Raw genomic sequence first — 21794 nt, 5'->3', positions numbered from 1 at the left:
CGGGGGGGCACACAACGATGAGTCCATCGTCTCAATGCAACCAAACCCAGAGTACTCGAAAAAAGAGAGGGTGGCAAAGAGCAGTACGACATTGCGATAACCAATAATAAGTACACATCAGCGTACCGCGCGGTACGTGCTGGCAAGAGCTTCTGCACGTTGACGAAGCTGGAGATGCTTGTGTACTGGCACGGTTGGGGCTGTGACGGCGTCCTCATAACCAAACGAGGCTGTCTCGTTGACTGAGCAGAGCGCGATTAAGTGAGGAAACAACAAGTTCAGGGGAAGTGTCGCTCCCACGTGAAGACAAAACAAAGTCGAAGAGGCCATTCACTCGGATGCAAGCATACCATCTTCCGTTGAACTGGCCTCGGCAATTGACCTGAAGCACATGCACACGCGGAAAACATGGAGGCAGGAGTGAGTGAAGAGCATAGCGTTGAAGAATGCTACAGACAACAGCAGTCTATGAAGATGCGAGGCGTAGCACCTACAGGGGCACGCTATCAAAGGCCGCACGGATGTCCTGCGCCGTGTACATGGCCACTACAACATGACAGACAAGCCCGGCAAGGAAAGTTCCAATGAGTAACGGCTTGAGGATAGATGCCCGAAAAATGACAAAATTTGATACGCCAGCTTACAGCCCAACTCTGAGCCAGAGGTAGAAGCGTCTAGTGCCTCGCAGCCATCCTCCGAACCGTCTTGAGCATTGGCGACGGCAATGGTGAAATTGGTGACTGGCTGGAGGAGCTCCACAAGATTATCAAAAGCTGGTTTGTCCGGGAAACGCGCTTGAAGCGTCATGCGTAGATTTTGCAAGTCGTACATGAAGACGGCCAAGGAGCGACGCATCAACGTTCGATCACAGGTGGCGGTGGATGTAGACACCCCTTCCATCACCTCCAGCGATGGCGTGCGCCACATCGTCAGGATGCGACTGGCATTGCCGTGATGCTCATCATACTGCTCTTTGACAAACTGCTCAAAGGGATTGCCAACATGCATCATGCCGTAAAACATAGACTTGATGGCCCCGGCCAGATGCTTGAGCCAAGTGCTCTGCGCCGAGTCCGGCATGGTCTAACAATCATCAATGCAATACTGAGAGTGAGGAGCAACGTTACAAACCACACAAACTTCCAAGCGCCATTGAGGGATCGTTGCCAAGGGGGCTTCACCTGAGTCAAGCCCGACGTGTGGGGTGCAGAGATGGCTGTGCACAGAAATTGGAAAATGAGAACAGAGGTAATCTGGCGATCAATCTGGACTGGAAAGTCCTGGCGAAGGGCCGTGGTCAGTAGCACACAGAATGTTCGCACGCGATGTGGAAATTGATCCTACATGAGCCACAAGTAAGCATGAGGCGACCAGCATGAGCATGGTCATGAGGAGGTTGAACCTTTGTACACGCCCACGTAAATTCAACGAACCGCAGCAGCAACAATACGGCCCCAAATGTCACTAAAATGCTGCTTGAGGCGCTCCACGTGTTGCTCTCGACAGGAAAATCCAGCCACCTGTTGAGATATCAGAGCAAACCAGAGTTTCAAGTCAAGACTACCGGCACTTTTGGAGCTGCACTGGCAAGAAGCTTTGCAGCAAGATCCACCAACGCACATTGCACATGCCCAGTTCTTCAGCGGTGTGCTGAACACTTAGAATGGAATCGCCAAGTGTGGCAAGAAGCCAGTTTTGGGCAAAATAAAATACGTAGGCGTGAAGCAACATGGTGACAGGCTCATTGCGCCGTCCGGCGGAGTCAATGCCATCCTTTGTCTGCATGGACCCGGTCAATAACACATGGTGAGTGTGGGAGAATCAATATGCAGAAAAGAGTTGGTGTGGTCGAGAAGAGGTGGCACAGGTTGGCCCACCTGGGTTTCGCGTTCAAAAAACTGTCGTAGGAGCTTGACGAGCCAACGTTCAACGAGGTCACCGCGGTTGACAAAAACGGCAAGAAACCCACGCAGAAAGCGCAGCAGGGGCTCGTGCCGGTGACGGATGTTGCGGATCTGCCCAAAACTTTTGGACAAGATGTCGACGATCGACTCGTAATACGTGTCACCGTGTTGGTCAAACCAGTGCAGTACGGGCTCGGCCAATTGCAGAGGGTACATGATCACAATCTTGGGCTCCAAGCTGGACGATTCGTGCAAATGTAACGCATAGAAATGAGCAAAGTGCAGGTCGATATGGGGCGGGGGGTTGAATTCTCTGAATATTTCACGTGAAACGTACGAGGCAGAGAGAATAATAGGCTTATTCCCTTTCATTTGCACTTTCTTCGAGGCTCGAGCATAGTTGGAGGCTAGACCAAAGGGCAGCGTGGCTTCCGCAATGGTCTCCTTGTCCTTTTTGTTGCAGCGGACGACGCGGGCCTGCGTGCAGCAATAAAAGTGCCCCCAATTAGTAGCGAAAGGGGCATAAGAATGTGGGCGCGCCTCGCTCAAACAATGATGCACATTCGCTTGCAGGGGCAAAGACACACCGTAATGGCGGATTGGAGATGACGGCGACTGATGCGCATCCAGTCCAACACAAGTCCGTCGTCCAGTGAGAGACTTGAAGTCTGTGTGGGTTGTGCCCAAAGGCAAAAAGACAGCTGTCTTGAGTGTTTAGGACCCATGAACATCGCTAAGCTTGCGGCACGCACCGTGGATTGCCGGGGTGGCGTCATTGCATGAGGGAAGCCACGAATGTGCACGACAACGGAGAGCTCAACGGGCTTGTTCGACGATCTTGTCAACGGTCTTGTCCAAGTCAAATCCTTGAGCTAACGGCAAAAGGTTGAGAGGCCGTACAAGTCAGCGGCCATTCAAATGACGATGGAAGATAGAGCACAGGATACAGGAAGACAAAATTGCACACCTCGATCAAAAGCTCGCGGAACATTACGATTCCGCCGTGTTGCGGTGCTGTCCAAAATCCATCGAGGGAGAAGGCAAGAAACGGACAATGGAGAGTAGCAAGGGAGGGTCAATGACGGTGACGCTTCAACATGATGGCCAGCAAAGGCACAGCAGACGCATACGAACCGGCTTGAAACCGCTTACAGCCGGCCACCCACTTGATTTGTGACCAATAATCATTGACACGACACAAATAACTGTAAACACGATTGCTAGTGAGCACCTCAAAAGGAAAACAGAAGAGGAGAGGGGAGGAGCCTTGTATTTCCGTCGGACGTCCGTTGGGGACAAGCATGACAGACCGTGTGTTGGCAAACTCAATGGCAAAAACGTGTTGCAACTGCGGATCGTAACGAAAGATGCTTCGATGAACCGCATAAAACTGGGAATAAGGAGCACGGCAGTGTCGCATGAGAACTGCACAGGCGCCGCGGATTTGCAGGTGTGAACAACAACATGCACGGGGCACTGACGTCACAGTTTCGAATGTCGATCATCGTGAGACCTTCGTCACAAGCAGCCTTCTTAGATTGCGCGCTTCGTGGCCGGAAGATTCGCTTTCGTGACTCTTCGACTAAGAGTTTGCAGCATCACGTTAATTGAACCGAGTGAAAAAGTACACAGAACAAATGAGTTGATCGTGGCAAGCAGTGCTGGGCCCCAGTGCTGCCATACAGCCAGCATGTGAAGCGTGGGCTTACCCTCCGCTTGCTGAGCAAACGAGAGCTCATCGCCCTCTGATTGTGAGGCCTTTCCCAACTAAAAAGAAACACGTTGCAAGAGGGCGGGAAGAATGATCAGCAAGGACGAGCCAAGGCAGCGGGGATCAAGTTGATCTGTATTCAATAGGTGCTTGGCATAAACATACAAACAACACGGGCTGGTTGACGTCAGAAAACAGAGACGAGGCACCTAAAACCGGGGCAAGAAGGGACACATATGGGACACGGTTTAGACAAGGGCACTCCGTCACTATTTTCTCGGCCAGCGTCATACAAGGCATGTTTGTGTGAAGGGGGCACACCACGTACGAGTGTCATAAAGCATGGCCTCCTGAGAGCGCAGGAAGAAGCAGCATGCAGAGCGACAAAGAGAGAACAGGTGAGGTGGTGCATCATCGGGTGCCACACCATGTCTCGTGCTTTGATGAGGGAGAGAAAACCATGTTCGTACGCGAGTTGGGGCAATGCCAATGCGGCCTTGATGGGGCTCGACGACGACGTAGCGACGGCGCCATGCTGAGGCAACAAGAAAGATCAGAGAAAAAGCATGTTTGATGGAAGGTGAGAGCACAGTAAACAAGAGACCACGGCAGCGGTGTTGAGCTCAAGACGTTGACTGTATCACGAATGGCAAAGGCTGGTGTCAGGGCAAGTTTACCTCGCGTGCTGTAGGAGTCTTTAATGGGACATGTGTTGGGACCCTAAGCAGCGTTACAAAAGAGATGAGGAGGGATGACCGTTGTGAGCGGTAGAGAAAGATGCGGCAACAATCGAAAGGAGAACAAGTACCTCATCTAGGAGGTAAACCCAGCCTTCGATGCGGCTGAGTACTCGGTCGCCATTCATGTTTTCGGCAGAGAAGGAACTATCGGAGATACAGCTGCCCTTTGAGAGAGCAGACGTGTAAACGTCAGCTGTGGATGCTCCTGCCTCGTCGCATTCCACTGTCATGCCTTGAACCATGGCAATAACGACCAGTAAGGAAGGGGAGAACACAGCAAAAGGCATTGATGCAGGGCAAAGGAAAAGGGGTTCTGTCTCGAGGAAGATAATAGGACGGAGCATGCAGCACGCACACATGCGCGTGCGCAGACGTACGGGCGGTGTGACGACTTGAGGGGCGCGAGGGCAGCTGATCGAATGGGAGAGACACGGCAGCGGTTGCTGGGCTTTCCGAAAGGGGACCGAGACTAGAGGTGGGGACTGGCAGGCCGACCGTCTTCGACATAAGGTCACTCGCCAAGGGCCATTCCGGCCACGATGAGAGAGAGCATCGAAAAAGGTAGGGGTTTGAGCCAGCAGGAGGTAAACAGACTCGGCGACGGGTTGCCAACTATCAAGACAAATGAGGTACACGGTGAGCGGAAGATGCGCGAGCGAACGCCCATTGATGAGAAAAGGAAAGGGATAGGCGATGCATTTTTTTTTTTTTTTTGGGACGTAGGGCTCGGTGGGACAAGCAGAGAACCAACCAGGATGCAAGAGGCAAAAGAGGTCGGAAGGGAGACGCGCTCGTTCAGCTTGTGTCGTGCGCTGGAAGGTGGGACATGGAGCGGCGGTCAGGGTTTTCGCAGCACAACCAGGGATGATACAAAGGCATCAAGTGACAGTAGCATGTGGCGGTTGTGTGTGAGAGTGTGGGGAGATGGGTAGGAGTGCGAAAAGGTCTGGAGAAAGAACGGGCAGAATGACATGAACAGGAGGAGGGAGGTGTTGGTGTTGGTGTTGGTGTTATGTAGAGGTAGTGGTGTTGGTGGCGGTGATGAGGGCTAGAGACTTGCTGGTGCTGTCAGCCATCCAAGTGCAGAGCGAGGTTGGGGTGGGCTTGAGTGTCGCGCTGTATTCTTTCTCTCGCTCGTGTGGATGTGAGGAGGGTCTTCACTCAAGGAGCGAGGGTGTCTGGAGCAGCTGTGAAGGCATTGCAGCGCGAATGACCCTCAAAGAGGGCACCGCGCTGTGCAGTCAGGGGGATTCATCGACGTACCTGTGGTCTCGGCACAGCGGCTAGCAACGTCGAGGGCGCTGTGCTCAAAGCTGCACACAGTGGGAAAGGGGACGGACGATGTCGGCAGACCAACAAAACGGGCAGACAAGGCCGGGTACGATAGAACCAGCAAGATGTCGAATGCAACACCATGGAATTCTACCGCCCAGACGAGAGAGGGCGGAAGAGAGGGAGGGGGAGAGAGACACCAGTACACAGCCAGCCAGCAGCGGGCACCAGACTGTCAAGCGTCGGGGTCGTTGAAATGAAAAAAAAAAAAAAAATCTCAAAGAGACAGAGAGACAGAGAGAGAGAGACAGAGAGACAGAGAGCGACAGAGACAGAGACAGACAGAGAGACAGAGACAGAGACAGAGACAGAGACAGAGACAGAGACAACAGACAACAGACAGACACAGAGAGAGACAACAGACAACAGACAGACACAGAGAGAGACACACACAAAAGAGAGACAAAAGAGACGAAACAAAGAAACATGACAAACTTGAGAGAGTGGGATGTACGTTGGGTGGAAGAGAAGAGAAAGGTGTGAATTTGTGGGGACGGCCAGAGAGTGAAGCTCATCAACCCTTTGTCAACCTTACGTGGATGTAGCGTTTCAGAGACAAAAGCGTCACGGGGTATCGCCCCAGAGAAACTGTCTCAAGGCAAGAAAAAGCGCAGAGAAGCGTGCAGCTATGACATCAATTTGGAAAGAGGCACGGTCGCCTTGGTTGCCTCACGGCGCCATAGCCAACCGCATACAGTCACGACTCCATACCAAAGACGCACCTCGCGAAACAACAAGCAGCACAACCGGGCAAGATGGTTGGGGTACGCGCGCACGCACGAGAGGTGCCGTTTGAAATACAGGCGGACGAGCCATACTCGAGACCTTGCTGCCGAGACCTTGCCCCCCATCCCCCCCGCCCACCATCATCATCATGTCCGGCGTGTCAATCGCCCGCCAGAGACGCCATCAATCAGGGCTGTATGGGAGGAATGAGGCGACAGTGAGCCCTGACTCCAAGCGCTGCCGTGATCATGACGACGCGATGCTGCTGCCCATAACATTCTTGTTGCGTTGGGAGAGGTCCGCCCAGGCACACAGACTACCTGGTGACTGCACCCAAGTGAAGCCGCCTCGGGGGTATGAATTGATTGATAACACTTGCTTTGACCGGGCAGGCGGCGCCCGTCTGCCCGCCCGACTCGAGGGAGAGAGCGGGCCAGTCACACAGAGCAGCAAAAGCATGTCAATGTTGGGGCAGTCTCTTCCCTATGAACTGCAAGGGCCGTATGGACGGTTTGTGGGTGTGGTGGGTTAGGTGGGTGCGGTGGGTGTGTTGATGGGGGTTCGGATTGGTTTTTGTTGGGGGTTGATGTGAATCACAAGCTGGGTGGTAAAGTGACGATACGGGTGGTTTGGGGTGGAGTGGATCTAACCCCCATGCGCTTCGTGACTGGTACGTCTTGGTTGTCATGATGTCGGACAGCGTCGACGGCCACACCCACAAAACCAATAAACTGCAAAATAAAAAGGGGAGAATGGAATACAACTTCGCGGCCCGAATGGACGCTCGTAAGCAAGCTGAGATGACGCCGGGCATTGCGCTTGGGAAGCGACGGCTTGTGACCGCCTGGTACACAAGTCCAGCTGCTAAACGCAAGCACCTCGGAATTTGCGCAGCCCACGAGGGTTGAGCACGCCGCTGTGCAACGGACCACATAAATTAAGGCACATTTTCCGAAGAAAAGTCCTTTTGCACAGCACATGGCTCGTACAGCATGCTTAAAGTTCTCATACGTGCTCCTCCTGTCAGGGTGGCGATCTGATGGGGGTCTTGCTCAAGACCAGCACACCGCTGCATATTCCCTATACCAGCCTTGACCCAGATCGGTGGCGCAGGAAGAATCGTGGCTCTACTCCCGATACAGTTATGCCCGACCACATGCCCAGAACAGAGCGGGACACTTCATTCCGTTGAGTCAAAAAGGAGGGGGCTCGTATCATCCCAACACATCCCAGCTCGCCCGGCCTTTGGGTTTGCCCTTTGCTGCAGGCGCTTTTTTTTACTGTTAAGAAAAAAAAAATTCAAGCAATGACCAATTTCACAGCAGGGACTGGTCTTCATCTATACCCGTCGAGCCATGGAGCGGGAAGTTTGCACCTCTGATCAAACCCATGCGAACCACATTCTTTCAAAAGACGGATGTAGATGCTTCACATGTTAATTGGGCCGTCTACTTGGTATCCTGCACCGTCACCTCTGCAGTGCCCTCCGGAGTACTTGCCACGGGATCCGACTTGACGTAGGCTTCGAGCGTCGTGATGGTCACCCCCGCGGCCTGCAGACCGGCTTCAGCCTTGGCGATCCCTTCTGTATCAATGCCCCTACAACCATCGCTCACCACTGCGTCGCGTGCGCACACCAAAATGAGCAACTCTGGACCATTTTGCCCAAACGCCACCAAGCCCAGAGGCTGGATTCTCATCCTCACTCAGCCTCCAAAGACACGACTGACCAACAACATCAAAGCCGGCCTTCTTGCCGTCGTGGGCCGTAAATGCCACGCAAACGTCATAGGCCAAGCCCACCACCACGATGCGCTCCACGCCCAAGGCTGACAACCGTGCTGTCAAGCCAGTATCACTCGTTTTGCTGTTGTCAAAAAACGCGCTGTACGAGTCCACCAACCTATCACAACATTGCGCACCCAGTCGGACACATGTATAGTCAAGCATGTGAGAGCCCGTGGCGCTCAACACGTCAAAAGAGTGTTGCGCTGGTCCACAGCCTGCCCTTACCGGTTGGTACCCTTGCACACATATTCATCAGAAGGCAGAACGTGCAAATCCTTGGCCAAGTCGGCACCAGGCGTATCCTGGACGCAGTGGGCTGGCCACAGTGTTTGCTTGGTCCCATCGGCCAACGTGACCTATACATAAAAGCTCAAGTTGTCAGCAACAAGTCCTCCGCGCCGTTCCTGATGGGACCCCGTATACAATCGACGAGAACACGAGAAATGGAAGGGAGAGCACACTTGACGCCAGACACTCAAGCTTAACCAACCTCATCAAAGGGCTTGAGGCTTCCATGACGAGGGCGGTCTACTTCGGCTAACTGCTCGGGGGCCGCGTTGCCGGCAAATGACACATGATCGGCCGGGTGCCAGTCCTACACACACAAAGAGAGGAAGTGAACGTGCTTCGAATCAGCACGAGCTTGGTGGGGGATGCTCACAACTCCAGCCACCACCAGCAAAGAGCCATCGCGCAAAGGTAAGGCTCCGGGTCAACAAACCTTTGACACAAAGACAACGTCAAAAGCCGCCCGCGCGCGCAGCTGATTGATCACAGGCACGACGGCGGCTCCATCCTGGTGTGCAGCGCAGGCAGAGAGGGCCAGCGACCCGGTAATAAAGTCGTTTTGGACGTCAATGATCAAGAGCGCTGTCGGCGCATGCTATTCAAACCCAAGTTGTTGTGTACCCGTGGTGAGACGTCGGGCCCGTACGCGCGCCAAACGACGCAATGCGACGATTTGAAACGTTGACATGACAAGAGCAGGCGAGGCGGCTGCAGGTAACCAACGCGATGCGACAGCCAAAGTTGCAGGCATTGGCGGAAGGAAAGCGCCAAATAGTCGTCTGACTTGGGGGCCTTGTCCAGACAAGCGCGCACTTGCTCAAGCTGCTCGGCCGTCAGCCTAGGCTGTTGCAGGGCCTTGGCCAAAGCTGCCATGGCTTCCGAAAGGCGGGCAGCCTCAAGGACCGTTCTACTCGGGCGACCCAGAAGGCGAATCAATCCGATGCGCTACCATGAAGATTTGCACAAACATCCATTCAGGCCGTACTCGTGCACCCAGTCATCGTTGGTGGTCTCGGTCGAGGCCGGTGTCATGGCCCGCGTATGGGCCAGATCAATCAGATCAGCCCGATGGGCCGGTGACTTGATGACGCGTCGCCATGGCTCAAACAAGGCCCGCAGCTCGCGGCGGCGGTTGTGCAACGAAGTAAATTGATTCTATCGAAGAAGGGACAGAGTGCGTGTGTGAAAGAGAAAGTGAGTGAGTATGAGTGAGAGAGTGAGTGAGTGAGTGAGTGAGGGGGAGAGGGGGAGAGGGTATCCAAAAAACCAAGGGCGGGTCACGACGTCATGCGGATCAATCGTCCGTCATGGCAGGTCTGGCTGGAAAATCAAGTCTGCATGGGATGAGCTTCGCACCGTCGTGTCCGGACGAGTGGCCGATGGATTGGTAGTATCAACACCACGGTTGCTTTGCTCAGTGCCATCGAGCACTTTGGTGCGCTTGGCCTCAGGTTCTACAGCGTTGCTCATTGTGATTCTGTTCCCAGCTCCAGCTGCTGCTTGAATGCTCGAAACCCCCTAGATTCACGCATTGTCCCCCTTTCCATAAGACAACACGAAAAAAAGCAGCCCAAATCATAAATTCCCACTCGGCCCCGTCTGCCCTTACCCTCAACCCGACAAGAAACCCCCCTGCCGTACCTCAAACAGCACAAATGCACCAAGGCCCCACCCGCCCTCGGTCTTTGGCAAACTGCTCCACGAGCAAAAGTGCGCGTGTGTGTGTGTGTGTGTGTGTGTGTGTGTGTGTGTGTGTGTGTGTAGAAGAAGCTGCCCTGTTGTTCTCAACTGCTGTTGAAATATCTAGTCTGACAACTTGAAATCGTCAGAATAGGTGTTCTCAACATCGAGGCTCGAGCGGGGGTCAAACATGCCATTGACGCTAGAAGCAGACCCCCACTGAAATTTTCTGGCCGGTCAGGCCTTGGCCAAATTTAGCTGACATTTCATGGTGGTGTGACGCTGGCAAGCATTTGCTTACCTTGTTCCTGCACACAGGTATGACGGTCGTCAAAGTGCTCGACGTGTTGTGTCGTGCCCTGTCGGCGCAATGGCAGCGCTGTTGGAGCACTCGCGCCACTGGCAGGCCGGAGCACTTGTGGTTCGGCAAGAGAGGCTTCGATGCGATGGAAGCATCCGCCGATGAAGGAGGCAAACGTTTGCCTTTCTCTTCGTGTTTTGCCTCGTTTGCTGCGTGTCTTTCTGGCAACATTCGTCACTGGTGCTGCTGGCCAGAGTGGCAGCGTCGTTGAAAGCCTACTGGGCCATGAATCCGCCGACGCCCGCTTGTTGTTTTTTGGTAAATGCACCATGCCTTCTTGATACCTCATGCGTCGATCCACTATCGCTTGTGCTGCTTGCAGAAACCCCTCGACAAACACACACACACACACACACAACATGGCTGACGAAGGTCTAACACCAGAGGAGCTTGCCTTCAAGAAGAAGTATGGTCGCTTGCCGCCCAAGAAGAAGGCCGGCAAGGGTCCTCTTGCCCGTCTCCATGGCAAGGTATTTTGGCCAAATTATCTCTCATTGACGAGCTGCTCGACACGCACACACCGCCTGTGCATTCTTTTTCACTTCCTTTTCCTTTTTCTTCCTTTTTTATTCATGGTTGTGTTGTCGGGCAGGAACGCAAGTATTTTGACTCAGCCGACCACGCCATGAAGTCTGCCGGTCTTGACGCAGAAAACGGCAACGTCATTGCCAACCCAGAGAACATTCCCAACCGCGGTGCTTCACAGCCCTCGCACATGGTTCGTCTTGCCTCGACTGGAAATATGTTTTCATCATGATGCTGTGCATCATGATGCTGTGCATCCTGCCTCTTGTTTTGATTGTGCTCCTGAGCCTTTGATGCTGAACAACAGCGTCTCGACTCACTATTGGCCTGTTCTACCCCGTCCATCGTGGCAGGTGCGAGGCACAGCGGCCGAGGATGAAGGTGAAGAGGCCGCCTCCGCCGACCCCGTCGACGTGCACTCGTGAACATAAACCCGCCTTCCCTAGCCTCTTCCCTTGCGCAGCCTGTTTGTTGGTTATTTTGTTTGTCTCTTTGCTGACCCTGTTTGTCTCACATTCGAGCGCTGGCCTCTTGCGGTGCTACTGGACGTACACCCGCGTTCCCACCCTGGCCCATCCTGTTGACCTGGGCGCCTCTCCTTACTTGCTGTATGATACAAGAAGGAATCGTCAGGCCCGCTCTGCTTGTCTCTGCATTTCTAAAGAAAGCTTGAACGACGTTTTCACTTACACCCGTCCCGTGTCTTTGGTTCACTCGTCTTCCAATGTTCACCCATTTGGACTTCTCGTCACAATCCCATGGAAGTTGCCACTCTTTTGGGTAATCGAACCGCTACGCTCGAACCACGCATCTTGATGCCCCGGCCCGACCTGTTCCTTCATCTCAACAAGAATTTCAAAGAAACGATGGTGCCCAAACGCATTCAACAGAGAATGAAAGATGTGTACTGAAGCACAATAGAGAGTGAAACCAAATTCGTAGGTCGGATTAAAAAAAAGGCAAGGATTGAACAAAAATAAGCCCATGGCAAAAAAACAAAGAGAAGGTACGGCAATGGAGAGGGTGGTGCCCTGCTCGCGCGTGAAGCCGCTAGCATACATGGGCCTCCGTCACAAGGAGCGGGCATTGACCAATCAATCAAGCCTGTCAAGTCTAGTTCTTGTCATCACCGCGGCTGGGAATGTTGACCCGGCGCTCCGAGCCAGCCCCACGAGATGAACGCCAAACGTTATCGCCACTGGGTTTGTCCGCGCCACCAGACGGGACATGCAGCGCTCGGCGCTCACCCGATGTTCGACCCGCCTCTGAACGACCAGAAAAGTCGCGAGGGCCTGAGCGGCTAGGCTCCGAACGACCCGAAAAGTCACGGGGGGCACGATCACCAAGACCGGAGAACGAACGGCCCGTATCACGGGGAGCACGATCACCACGATCGCCAAGACCAGAGAATGAACGGCCCGTATCACGGGGAGCACGATCACCACGATCACCAAGACCAGAGAATGAACGGCCTGAGTCCCGCTCGCCGCCACGAGAGGGACGGAAAGGCTGGGAGCGACCGGAATCGTCCGAGGCATCACCCTTCCATGACGAAACGCGCATCGATGACGGCGCAGCCGTCGTGGGCGCATCCGAGCGCGCGGAGCGCTTCCAGGTTGGTTGAGACGTCTGGGCACTCAAATTTGAAAGCTACAGTCATAAAAAACAGAAAGGTCGGTGAAAGAAAGGCATGGAGGCGCACGCACACACCTACATCCAGATACACACGAGGAAGCACGCTTGAGAAACAAAATGAACAAACCTTCTCCTGCTCGCGAGCGCGCACTTGCTCCTCGCGCTGGCGCTGCAGCTTGGTTGCCTCCTCCATTTTCTTGCGCTCAGCCTCCTCGAGCTTGAGCTGCTCTTGACGCTCCTGCTCGCGTTTAGCCTCACGCTCACGCTGCTTGCGGTCTTCCTCCTCTTGTTTAATGCGGCGTTGCTCCTCTTCTTCAGCACGGCGCTTCTCCTCACGCTTGCGCTCACGCTCCTCGCGTTCCAAACGAATCTTCTGCTCCTGCATACGCTGCTTAAAGTCATCCAACTTGGCCATGTACTCCTTGCGGCGCTCGGCAGTCTTTTCCTCAATGTAAGCATCCTTGTCAGGAGCAAAGGCCTTCAACAATTCCTTGAGGCCGAGGGCCTTCGCGTGGTCCACACGAGCCTTCTCGAGGCGAGCCGACTGCAGCTCGGTGTGCCACTTGGCGTTTTGCTCGGACATGGCGGCAATGTGTTCCTTGCGGCGCGGAATTTCGCGCAAGCGCTTGGCACGCTCCATGTGATCCAGCCGCTTTTCCTCGGCGCGCAGGCGCTCTTGGCGTTCGCGGGCATCCTTCTTTTGTTGCTCGTAGGCCATCTTGTGGATGTCTTGCGCAGTAATCTTGGTACCCAGGTCGCTCTTGTTAAGAGCCTGGACCACCTTTTGGCCAGCTGAGCTGCTCGACACGTCATTGAGAGCCTCAAGAGCCTAAGAACAGCGCCAAATTTTGTGAGCAATTATTGACAGCGCTAAACGTACGAGAAGTCAAACACACGAGAGACGGGACAAATGGGCAAGTATCAAGTGGGAATAATAACCCGAACAAATCAACGCTCGACCAATTTGAACTTTGCTGCAGACCAAGGCCGCGGCACGAAGGAACAGGTCGAATGGCAAGGATGGATACATTGCACCCACAACAAACACCCACAGAAAACTCCACAACAGTAACCCGGAATGACTTGGAAGAACACCAAGCCAGATGCATCGTAATCACTATGCTCACCTTTTGGCGCTCAATCTCCTCGCGCTGAAGCTGAAGCTTTTGACGCTCGAGCTCCTCTTGGTTCTTCTTGACGGCCTCAGCCATCTTTTGACGCACTTGCATCTGGTTTTGGTGGTGCTTTTGCATTTGCTCCTGGTGGCGACGACGACGAGACTGCTCAAGCTCCTCCTTTTGCTTCTCAATCTCGTCGCGACGAGACAGGTTGCTGACATGCTCACGGGCCACTTCATCCTTGATACGATTGATGGCCTTAACGCCCATCTGGGACTCTTGGACAACCGCGGGCTTGATCATGTTGATGGCAGTGTACAGACGGCGGCTCAGCGTAGTCAACTGGCCGTTCATCATCTCAGCCTGAAGGTTTTGCAGCTTGGGTCCGTCGTTGACCTGGCGCTCGTTGAAAGCAAAAATGTTGTTGTTGAAGTGCAGCGAACCACGGGCGTGGTCAATGCGCAGCTGCAACACCTTGTCCTGCACGGCGTGCACCAGAACCTCCTCACACTCCTCTGGAGTCATGAAGGAAGCCAGCTTGAAGCAGCGCTCAAGCTTCAGGCTGGAGTACAACTGGGACAGCTATCAAGTCAATCGCGCCAACAAGGAAAACCATATGGTGAGGTCATGCGTGGCACTAAGGCATGGCAGCCACACTCGGAAGCAGTAGAATCGGACGGATGTATGTCACAGCATCATGATTTCAATGCGAGAGTCGGGAGCTCAGAAAAGTGATAGAAAAGTTTAAAAGCACGGCACAAGGCCTCATACAATGTAGGTAAAAGTAAACATCATAGCCAAAACTTCTCGCAAAGAAAGATGCAAAAGGACCCGTCCGCCAGACCCGAGCAATGGAAGGAAAAATCGGAAAAAAAGGCTTGGCACGTAAATCTTGAACATACCTGTTTCAAGAGACGAAGAAGCAGGATGTACTTGAGGGGAGTCACGTACTGAGCAAACTGCTCGTGGCTCTTGAGAAACTCAAGAACAGGGGCTGCCTTTTGTGACAGTTGCAGGGGATCAAACTCGTCCTCCACCAGGTTGTAGAGGTCCTTCAGCGCTGGGTGGACGTAGGTCATGACGTTGAGGTCAAACATGTACTGGAGCAACTCGTCGCGCGAAGGCATGCGGCTGAGGCCCAAGAGACCGGCCAGGCGCTGTTGACGGCTGGCACGGACTTCAGGGAGATAGCCCTCCATGGGTTTGACCATGGTGTCCAGATTGGCAAGAGGGACTGTGAGCGAGGCCAAGAGAACGGCACTGGCAGCATACTGGATGTCGTCACGGTTGAAGCTCTTGGCGTTGCGAATGGCGTTGTCGAACATTTGATGCCAAGCAGCGGCGTGGAAGGCATAGTCCTTTGAGCGCCAGAAAATCTGGGCCAGCTTGTGGTAGTAAATGCCCCACACCGGCGGGCTGGGCTTTTCGGGAGCCGAGTCAAGCAGACCCGTCACCTCCTCCATAGCACGGAAGGCCTCCTGCCATTGCTCCAGCTTACCAGCGTAGGAGATGAGCTCAAAGCGGGTATCAAGGGAGTACTGGATGGTCTGGGGGTTGTTAATATCAATGCCAGCCTGGCCCGACTTGCTCTGGTAAGGCGTGCGCCATTGGTTCAAGTGCAGGCTGAGCATGTTGCAGAGACGACGAAACTCATTGCGGCGCTCATACTGGTGGCAAAAGCGCATGGCCTGACGAGCAGTGGCATGATAGGCATGCTCCATCTTGCTGTGGTGACGGAGAAGCTCAAGGACGGCACGGTAGGCCTCCCAGAGATACCGGAGCCAAGGCATGAGCTGGACACGGTTGGCACGCTCCGTCTCGCCATCAGCCGAGACTGCCGCCAGCAAGACCTGCTCGGGCGTCTGGGCCTCCTCCAGGTCATCGATCTCATCGTTGACGTTGGTGGCATCGCGGAGCTGCGACTGTTGCCACGCCTCGGCCACCTTGTCCTCGGCAGTCTTGAGGTAATAGCGAACCACCTGTGTCCGGCAAGCAACACGGGCACGGCAAGAAGCATGAGCGTACGTGGGCGGGCAAGCTGGAGGACCATAGGATTGCAGTGGCAAGGCATCAAAAAAATCATGGACTGGCGACGAGTGAACCATGCAAAAATGAGTGGGAATCATCGTCAGTGAGAGGAACACGTTTCTCATCAAAGCTGAGTCTTCGCACTGCAGAACACCGCCGCTGTCGCTGGACAATCGAGGTAGAACTGAGCTTGAAGAAGTCAGAGTGAGCTGAGTGTAATCATCGTTCGAAGATTTCTCCACGCAGCACAAAGCCCATCAACAACAACAACAACAAGATGTAGCAAGGACAAGGACAACTTGATAGGAAATAAATCAAGCGTTTGCGGATATGGGCCAAAGCAAGTTTTCAAGAAGAATTGTGTATGCGCATCAAATGTCAAACAAGACCGTCGTCAGTGAGAGGAACACGTTTCTCATCATGGACAAACCCGACAAGCCGGCTTGGCTGTCGCTGGACAAAACCAAACCGGCCCGATTTGGGAAGTCAGAGTGAGCTGAGTGTAATCATCGTTCGACGGAGATGATGACATTGCCAGAGAACCTTGATGGCTGATTGTATAAAGTGGTACGTGTTGTATGTGTTGTATCATGCGTGTGGTGTGTATGTGGCGGTGCCGCGACCACTGCTTGCGGGAAGCATGACCCCACCTTCTCGAGCGAGTTGACGGCAGACGTGCCGGTAACAATCTTGAACTGATAGAGACCGTCCTTGGCCTCGGGGGCTGTCAAGCAGAGCGCAACACTTGGGTGAGAGGGGGAGCGCACGTGTGTCACAAGGCTTGAAGCAGGCATTGCGCGCAGAGCTGAAGGTCATGACATCAAACCACACACCGCGCTTGAGCTGCATGCACAGGTCAAGAAACTTGATCATAATCTCTTCGTGAACAGCAGTCCATTGCCTGCGGGGCGAATCAGATCAGCGCGAGTCGCCGACTAAAATCGTCACCAGTCCTGAAGAGTCAACGAGCAAGATTTTGAATGGACCAGAGGTTACCCACTTCTTGTGTTTGGACGAGTTCAAAAGATCGTGCAGTGTCTCCAGAGCAAGGTTTGGCTTGCCGACAGCCTCCAAGTCTGTCACAACAGACCGATTAATGACACAGATGAGACATGAGAAGGGACAGATAGCAAGCCTCGTAAGTTTTCAGGTGTCGACACGCTTGGACATGATGCGCCATCGCTTACCCTCGGCGCGCTTCAGCGCATTCTTGGGCTGAAAAAACTTGTTCATGCTCATGATGGCGGTCTCCCGGCGCACACACGCGCTCGTCACTCACTGCCTGGCCACGGCAGCGTGACACCAGATCCACATATGCCACGGCATCCACAACAAGAACACGTGTGAGTCAATGTGTCACATGACCACCACGGGAGGCACGAATGGCGTCAAGCCACGAGCCACGAGCCACGAGCCACGAGCCACGAGCCACGAGCCACGAGCCACGAGCCAAGAAGATCTGCCACAAGAACAAAGTCACGACACCCTGACACAAACGGCAGCGCGGACCACCTTGCCCAGCCATCTCCCCTCACGTACACAACACCCTGCCTCCAATCAGGCCTTTCAATGGCTGCCCTCGTACCCCACCTCAACTGACTACGACCAACGAGCTCATCAACCCAAGCCCACGGCTGACCACCGCTGACTGACTCGACTGACTGGCTGGCTGGCTGGCTGACTGGCTGGCTGGCTGGCTGGCTGGCTGGTGCAGGGGGACGTACCGCCTGTGATAAGAAAAGACGGCTCAGCTACCTTGGGACCGCGCGCAACGTGGCGCGAGCTGCTGTCAAGTGTGGGGCTGGACCGTTAGTTGACCATTGGCGTGTGGTATGTGGGTGTGGTGTGTGCTTGGTCGTTTGCAACGACCACACGAACATGTGTGTGACCACCGGGGGGTCAAAACATACAATCATTATCACCACAAAAATCAATGCTCGTTGCATTCACAGTTTGTTTCGGCTAAGTTTAGTCGAACCACCTAAGATTAGCCTCGGTGGCTGTTTCCATCGCTCAACAGCTGTTCTCAACAGCGAATTCGAAGGTGAGTGTGTGTGTGTGTGTGGTGTTGGAGGCGTTTTGCGATGGCAGCGCCGTGGCGACCGCACTCTTTAATCACAGCCAGCCAATCATTCACCAGTGCAACTCGCCCTGAGTGTTCAAGCGAGGAAATTGAACAGGTACCCCAGCGCCATCCCATTGAACATCCCTTTGAACATATGCTGCCGACATACACATAAAGTGCTTTTTTCTCTTCAATAGTCTATGATAGTAACTCAGCTTTATCCAAACGCCTCAAAATCAAATCTGCAGAAACCATTCCAAAAGCGTATATAAGTGCCTCTACAAGATGCCCAGCTGGATTTGATTTTTTTTTTCTGATTTTCTCTCTCTCTCTCTCTCTCTCTCTCTCTCTCTCACCAAACCAATTCATCTCTCTCTCTCTCTCTCTCTCTCTCTCTCTCTCTCTCTCTCTCTCTCTCTCTCTCTCTCTCTCTCTCTCTCTCTCTCTCTCTCTCTCTCTCTCTCTCTCTCTCTCTCTCTCTCTCTCTCTCACACAACGTCAGTGACTTTTATTTTTTTTCTCTCTCTCCGTCTCGTATGTGTTCGGGGCGCACTCGCCAGGAAGAAGGCGTGAAGCACTCAAATGCACGATGGATCAGGGCATGTGCTGAGCGTCCGTCTTTGGTACAGAGGTCTCACCTTGGTTTGTGTTGCGACGATACGTGCTTGGACGCGTTGACAGAATCCCATTCAGCTGCGACCCAGCCATCATGTCTTTTGAGCGCAGTGAGTCTTGCGCATCCAGCGCCTCCTTCCCGATGATACTCGTTCACATACTATTGCTTGCATGGTTCTCTACTTGCCACTCATGCCGTGCCACTCGATCACAGAGCATGCCTACTTGCCCGTGCCCGATGTGGTGCGCGGCCAGCCTTTTGTCTTCGGTGGCGATCCCAAGGTCAGCGCTGCGAAGAAGCTGCTCACTTTGCATTCGCGCCGAGCTCTCACCACTGCCATGGGGCTGGCTTTCCACAATACAGGGCAACAAGATTGTGTACGGTCAAGGCAAGACCATTGTTGTCCGTGATCTCGAGGTTTGTCTGCGCGCGTGCACTTGCTTGCTTTTTGGAATTTGAGCTGTTGGTCGCATGAAACCACTCCTCGGCCTCATCAGTGACATCCTTGGCCGTGACGGTGCAGAACCCCATCGAAGGTTACACGTACAATGAGCACTCTGTCGCAACAACCGTGGCCAAGTTTGCCCCCTCGGGCTTTTACATTTGCTCGGCCGACGTCTCGGGCAAAGTCCGCATCTGGGATACCACCCAGGTCGGTGTCAGAAGGATATCTCCTCGGTCCAGACACTTTGCAAGAATCGCACCCAGCGCTCACAGTCCACGATGAACCTCAGGAAGAACATGCCATGAAGTACGAGTACCAGGCCCTCTCCGGACCCATCAAGGGTGAGATCGTGACACTGCATCTCATGGTGGTGGCCGCCATGCCGCTATGCCAGTGCCTCTCACCTGCCCATGGCGTGCAATGCAACGACACCCCGCCACTCCAGATCTCGCCTGGAGCGAAGATAGCAAGCGCATCGTTGTTGGTGGTGAAGGCCGCGAAAAGTTTGGCCACGCCTTTCTTTGGGACAGGTACGCCCACGAATTTTGAGGCTCTCCTTACTGAATTCACGCAAATCGGTGGTTGACGCGATGGCCTTTGTATCCACCCTTCCCCCCAATGCATCTGGAAACCACCAACAGCGGATCGTCGGTCGGCAACCTTGACGGCCATAGCAAGCCCGTGAACAGCATTGATTTCAAGCAGGTGTGCCACGCTTGTCCATCTGACCTGTCGATGGGGACTTGCCTGTGCAATGGAACACTGACAAAGCCTCATCTATTACGGTGCTTGGTCGCTCGTCCAGACGCGCCCCTTCCGCGTTGTGACAGCCTCAGAGGATACCGACTCTGGCTTCTTTGCTGGTCCTCCTTTCAAGCTGGACCACCTGAACCAGGTACGATGTGTGCCCCTGAGGCCTCATTGGGGTGGCCTTGCCCCCTCACCTCTATGTTACCCCGTTGTGCAGGAGCACGACAGCTTTGTCAATGCTGTCCGCTTTGCCCCCGACGGCACCAAGTACATTACTGGCGGAGCTGACGGTACGTGGCGGGACAGCACGTCGTCTAGAGATGGTTGCATTCCACGTAGAAAGCCATCTTCGCACTTGCGGTTTCCTGCCTTGGCTGACCGTGGCCATGCTTGCTGCTCCACCACAGGTCGTGCTTTCATCTTTGATGGCAAGGAGGGCAAGCTGATTGGCCAAGTCAATGGTGATGAACCCGCGCATAAGGGTGGCATCTACGGTGTGGCTTGGAAGAAGGACAGCTCCCAATTTGCCACTGCCTCAGCAGACAAGACCGTCAAGGTACGACGTTTGCGTTTGAGTTTGGGGTCGAGAGGGGGAGGGGTTCCCGTTGGATGTTTGTTGTGTGGACGGTGCACTGGCAACATCATGCCCAGGCTCCTCCACCAAAGTACACCGACGCCTTGGCTCACCCCCGTTGCGCTGGTCTTGGTGTGGTAATGTTGTTGCTGTATCTCATTTGATGGTAGCTCTGGGATGCCGAAGGCAAGCTGCAGGCAACCTTCACCTTCCCCAATGAGGTCGAGTTCCAGCAACTTGGTTGCCTGTGGCAGGGTGAGGAAATTCTTTCGGTGGGCCTCAATGGTGAAATGACCATCCTGGACCCGGCTAACCCTTCAGAGCCCAAGCGCAAGTTCCAGGTTGGTGTTTTGGGATGAGATGAAACCGTTTGTTGCAGTTTGCATCCCAGAGCGCCCTCTCATTTCGACCCTTGCGCCACCATCCAGGGCCACAGCAAGGCCATCACGGCCCTGGCAGTAGACGCGGATGCTGGCCGCTTCTTTGGTGGTTCTTACGACGGCCGAGTCTCCAAGGTCGATGCGGCCACCGGCAAGGTTGAGCTCTTCCAGGGTCATCCTACCCATGGCATTACCTCCCTGGCATACGAGAATGGCAAGCTGATTGCTGGCAGTCTGGACGATCGCGTCACCGTGACCGCCGTGGATGGCACTGCTTTTGGCACCGAAAGCTTTGCTTGCGAGAGCCAGCCCAAGGCCGTGGCGGTGGCCAGCGGCGTGATTGCCGTCGCCTGCTTTAACCACGTACGTGTGCTTCTCTTGCCCATTTGACTTTGTTTGTTTGTTTTTTGTGTTTTTTTTTTTTTTGTGCGTTGTTTTCTTTCTGCCAAGCTTTCTTGGGCGCTCCTGATGCTTCTGCATGTGCCACGGCCTGCTCATGGTCTCGACACCACGCCGCTATCGTCTCGGCCACATTGAAACGTCCTGGGCCCTTGTAGGTGATGGTTATCAAGGGGGGTGCAGTTGCTGCCACCAAGAGTGTAGACTTTGAAGGCAGTGCGGTTGCCGTCAGCAATGATGGCAGCCAAATTGCCGTGGGTACTCAGGCGGGCAAGATTGTCATTTACTCGGCCTCACTCGAAGAGCAGAAGACGCTCGATGCCACGGGTGCCGTGACTTGCCTGCAGTTCTCCCCGGATGGCCAGTACCTGGCGTCTGGTGATGCTGGGCGCAACCTCTACGTCTTTGAGGCCTCGGGTGACTGGAACCTGGTAAGCCTGTGTCTCTGTTGGTGTCGGTGCCCGTTGTTCTATTGTTCTATTCTATTGTTCTGTTGTTCTGTTGACCTGCCTGTGTGTACATGAGCGTGCCTGTTGGCGAGGGGTGCAGCGTGCAACGTGTCAGCAGCAATGCCCTCTTCAGCCGTCGATGGGCTATTGTTCGCCAGGGCTCACGATCATCTTGGCATGTCCCACGTAGAAAATGAGCCGCTGGAAATATCACACTTCCAAGATCAACTCGCTGGCCTGGTCGCCCGATTCGCAGCATTTGGCCACGTAAGCAGCACCA

The 21794-nt window shown here is 54.2% G+C and overlaps 6 protein-coding genes across 6 annotated transcripts in view; 3 read left to right on the top strand and 3 right to left on the bottom strand.

The window, feature by feature from the left end:
• Positions 1-640: 640 nt before the first annotated feature.
• MONBRDRAFT_27389 (uncharacterized protein) lies at positions 641-4862 on the bottom strand (the record flags this gene model as incomplete). Its single annotated transcript, XM_001747775.1, has 20 exons — positions 641-704; positions 830-1083; positions 1182-1340; positions 1434-1520; positions 1621-1779; positions 1878-2217; positions 2242-2381; positions 2492-2572; positions 2657-2776; positions 2872-2918; positions 3039-3109; positions 3215-3294; positions 3386-3486; positions 3614-3671; positions 3781-3824; positions 3944-3965; positions 4086-4150; positions 4293-4335; positions 4424-4587; positions 4733-4862. 20 exons carry the CDS (start codon positions 4860-4862, stop codon positions 641-643), a joined length of 2229 nt encoding a protein of 742 aa, XP_001747827.1.
• A 2844-nt stretch (positions 4863-7706) lies between these two features.
• On the bottom strand, positions 7707-10148 carry MONBRDRAFT_33390 (uncharacterized protein). The gene is made up of 9 exons (XM_001747774.1): positions 10131-10148; positions 9846-10007; positions 9475-9644; positions 9213-9396; positions 8923-9084; positions 8692-8796; positions 8427-8557; positions 8144-8316; positions 7707-8031 (listed from the first exon to the last, which is right to left on the bottom strand). The coding sequence occupies exons 2-9, from the start codon at positions 9957-9959 to the stop codon at positions 7862-7864; spliced, it is 1209 nt and encodes a 402-aa protein (XP_001747826.1). The 5' UTR covers positions 9960-10007; positions 10131-10148; the 3' UTR covers positions 7707-7861.
• Positions 10149-10849: 701 nt separating this feature from the next.
• Positions 10850-11856, top strand: MONBRDRAFT_33389 (uncharacterized protein; the record flags this gene model as incomplete). The annotated part of the gene is made up of 3 exons (XM_001747879.1): positions 10850-11000; positions 11123-11248; positions 11409-11856. A coding segment is annotated over exon 3 (426 nt), but the record flags the coding sequence as incomplete, so codon positions are not given.
• Positions 11857-11985: 129 nt separating this feature from the next.
• On the bottom strand, positions 11986-17473 carry MONBRDRAFT_33388 (uncharacterized protein). Its single transcript, XM_001747773.1, has 9 exons — positions 17427-17473; positions 17024-17118; positions 16837-16912; positions 16670-16737; positions 16487-16560; positions 14711-15787; positions 13818-14390; positions 12818-13519; positions 11986-12705 (listed from the first exon to the last, which is right to left on the bottom strand). The coding sequence occupies exons 2-9, from the start codon at positions 17073-17075 to the stop codon at positions 12169-12171; spliced, it is 3159 nt and encodes a 1052-aa protein (XP_001747825.1). The 5' UTR covers positions 17076-17118; positions 17427-17473; the 3' UTR covers positions 11986-12168.
• Positions 17474-17714: 241 nt separating this feature from the next.
• On the top strand, positions 17715-18398 carry MONBRDRAFT_27385 (uncharacterized protein; the record flags this gene model as incomplete). The annotated part of the gene is made up of 2 exons (XM_001747878.1): positions 17715-17880; positions 18099-18398. Coding segments are annotated over 2 exons (466 nt in total), but the record flags the coding sequence as incomplete, so codon positions are not given.
• A 310-nt stretch (positions 18399-18708) lies between these two features.
• Positions 18709-21794, top strand: part of MONBRDRAFT_35227 (uncharacterized protein) — a gene marked incomplete at its 5' end in the record, with an annotated part of 3618 nt that continues 532 nt past the window's right edge. Inside the window, 13 exons of the mRNA XM_001747877.1 lie at positions 18709-18798; positions 18881-18934; positions 19041-19169; positions 19252-19303; positions 19408-19492; positions 19604-19667; positions 19768-19857; positions 19930-20002; positions 20120-20268; positions 20457-20627; positions 20715-21029; positions 21224-21496; positions 21705-21781. Of these exons, the coding sequence (XP_001747929.1) occupies positions 18709-18798; positions 18881-18934; positions 19041-19169; positions 19252-19303; positions 19408-19492; positions 19604-19667; positions 19768-19857; positions 19930-20002; positions 20120-20268; positions 20457-20627; positions 20715-21029; positions 21224-21496; positions 21705-21781 (1622 nt within the window). The remainder of the gene's footprint in view (positions 18799-18880; positions 18935-19040; positions 19170-19251; positions 19304-19407; positions 19493-19603; positions 19668-19767; positions 19858-19929; positions 20003-20119; positions 20269-20456; positions 20628-20714; positions 21030-21223; positions 21497-21704; positions 21782-21794) is intronic.

The sequence above is a fragment of the Monosiga brevicollis genome, genomic scaffold (genome assembly GCF_000002865.3).
Source record: "Monosiga brevicollis MX1 MONBRscaffold_19 genomic scaffold, whole genome shotgun sequence".
Classification (NCBI taxonomy): domain Eukaryota; class Choanoflagellata; order Craspedida; family Salpingoecidae; genus Monosiga; species Monosiga brevicollis.
The sequence above is the reverse complement of the archived record's forward strand: the minus strand, read 5'-3'. Positions and strand labels throughout refer to the sequence as shown.

What these genes read in the sequence shown, in the direction of transcription:
- MONBRDRAFT_33390 (XM_001747774.1), bottom strand. Translation starts at nt 9,959, where the DNA reads ATGAGCAACGCTGTAGAACCTGAGGCCAAGCGCACCAAAGTGCTCGAT. An exon ending in AACGATGACTGGGTGCACGA is followed by an intron (nt 9,397 to 9,474) that starts GTACGGCCTGAA and finishes TCGCCCGAGTAG; the next exon opens with AACGGTCCTTGAGGCTGCCC. An exon ending in AACTTTGGCTGTCGCATCGC is followed by an intron (nt 9,085 to 9,212) that starts GTTGGTTACCTG and finishes GGGTTTGAATAG; the next exon opens with CATGCGCCGACAGCGCTCTT.
- MONBRDRAFT_33388 (XM_001747773.1), bottom strand. Translation starts at nt 17,075, where the DNA reads ATGAGCATGAACAAGTTTTTTCAGCCCAAGAATGCGCTGAAGCGCGCC. An exon ending in AACTCGTCCAAACACAAGAA is followed by an intron (nt 16,738 to 16,836) that starts GTGGGTAACCTC and finishes TTCGCCCCGCAG; the next exon opens with GCAATGGACTGCTGTTCACG. An exon ending in GCGCTCGCGAGCAGGAGAAG is followed by an intron (nt 12,706 to 12,817) that starts GTTTGTTCATTT and finishes TTATGACTGTAG; the next exon opens with CTTTCAAATTTGAGTGCCCA.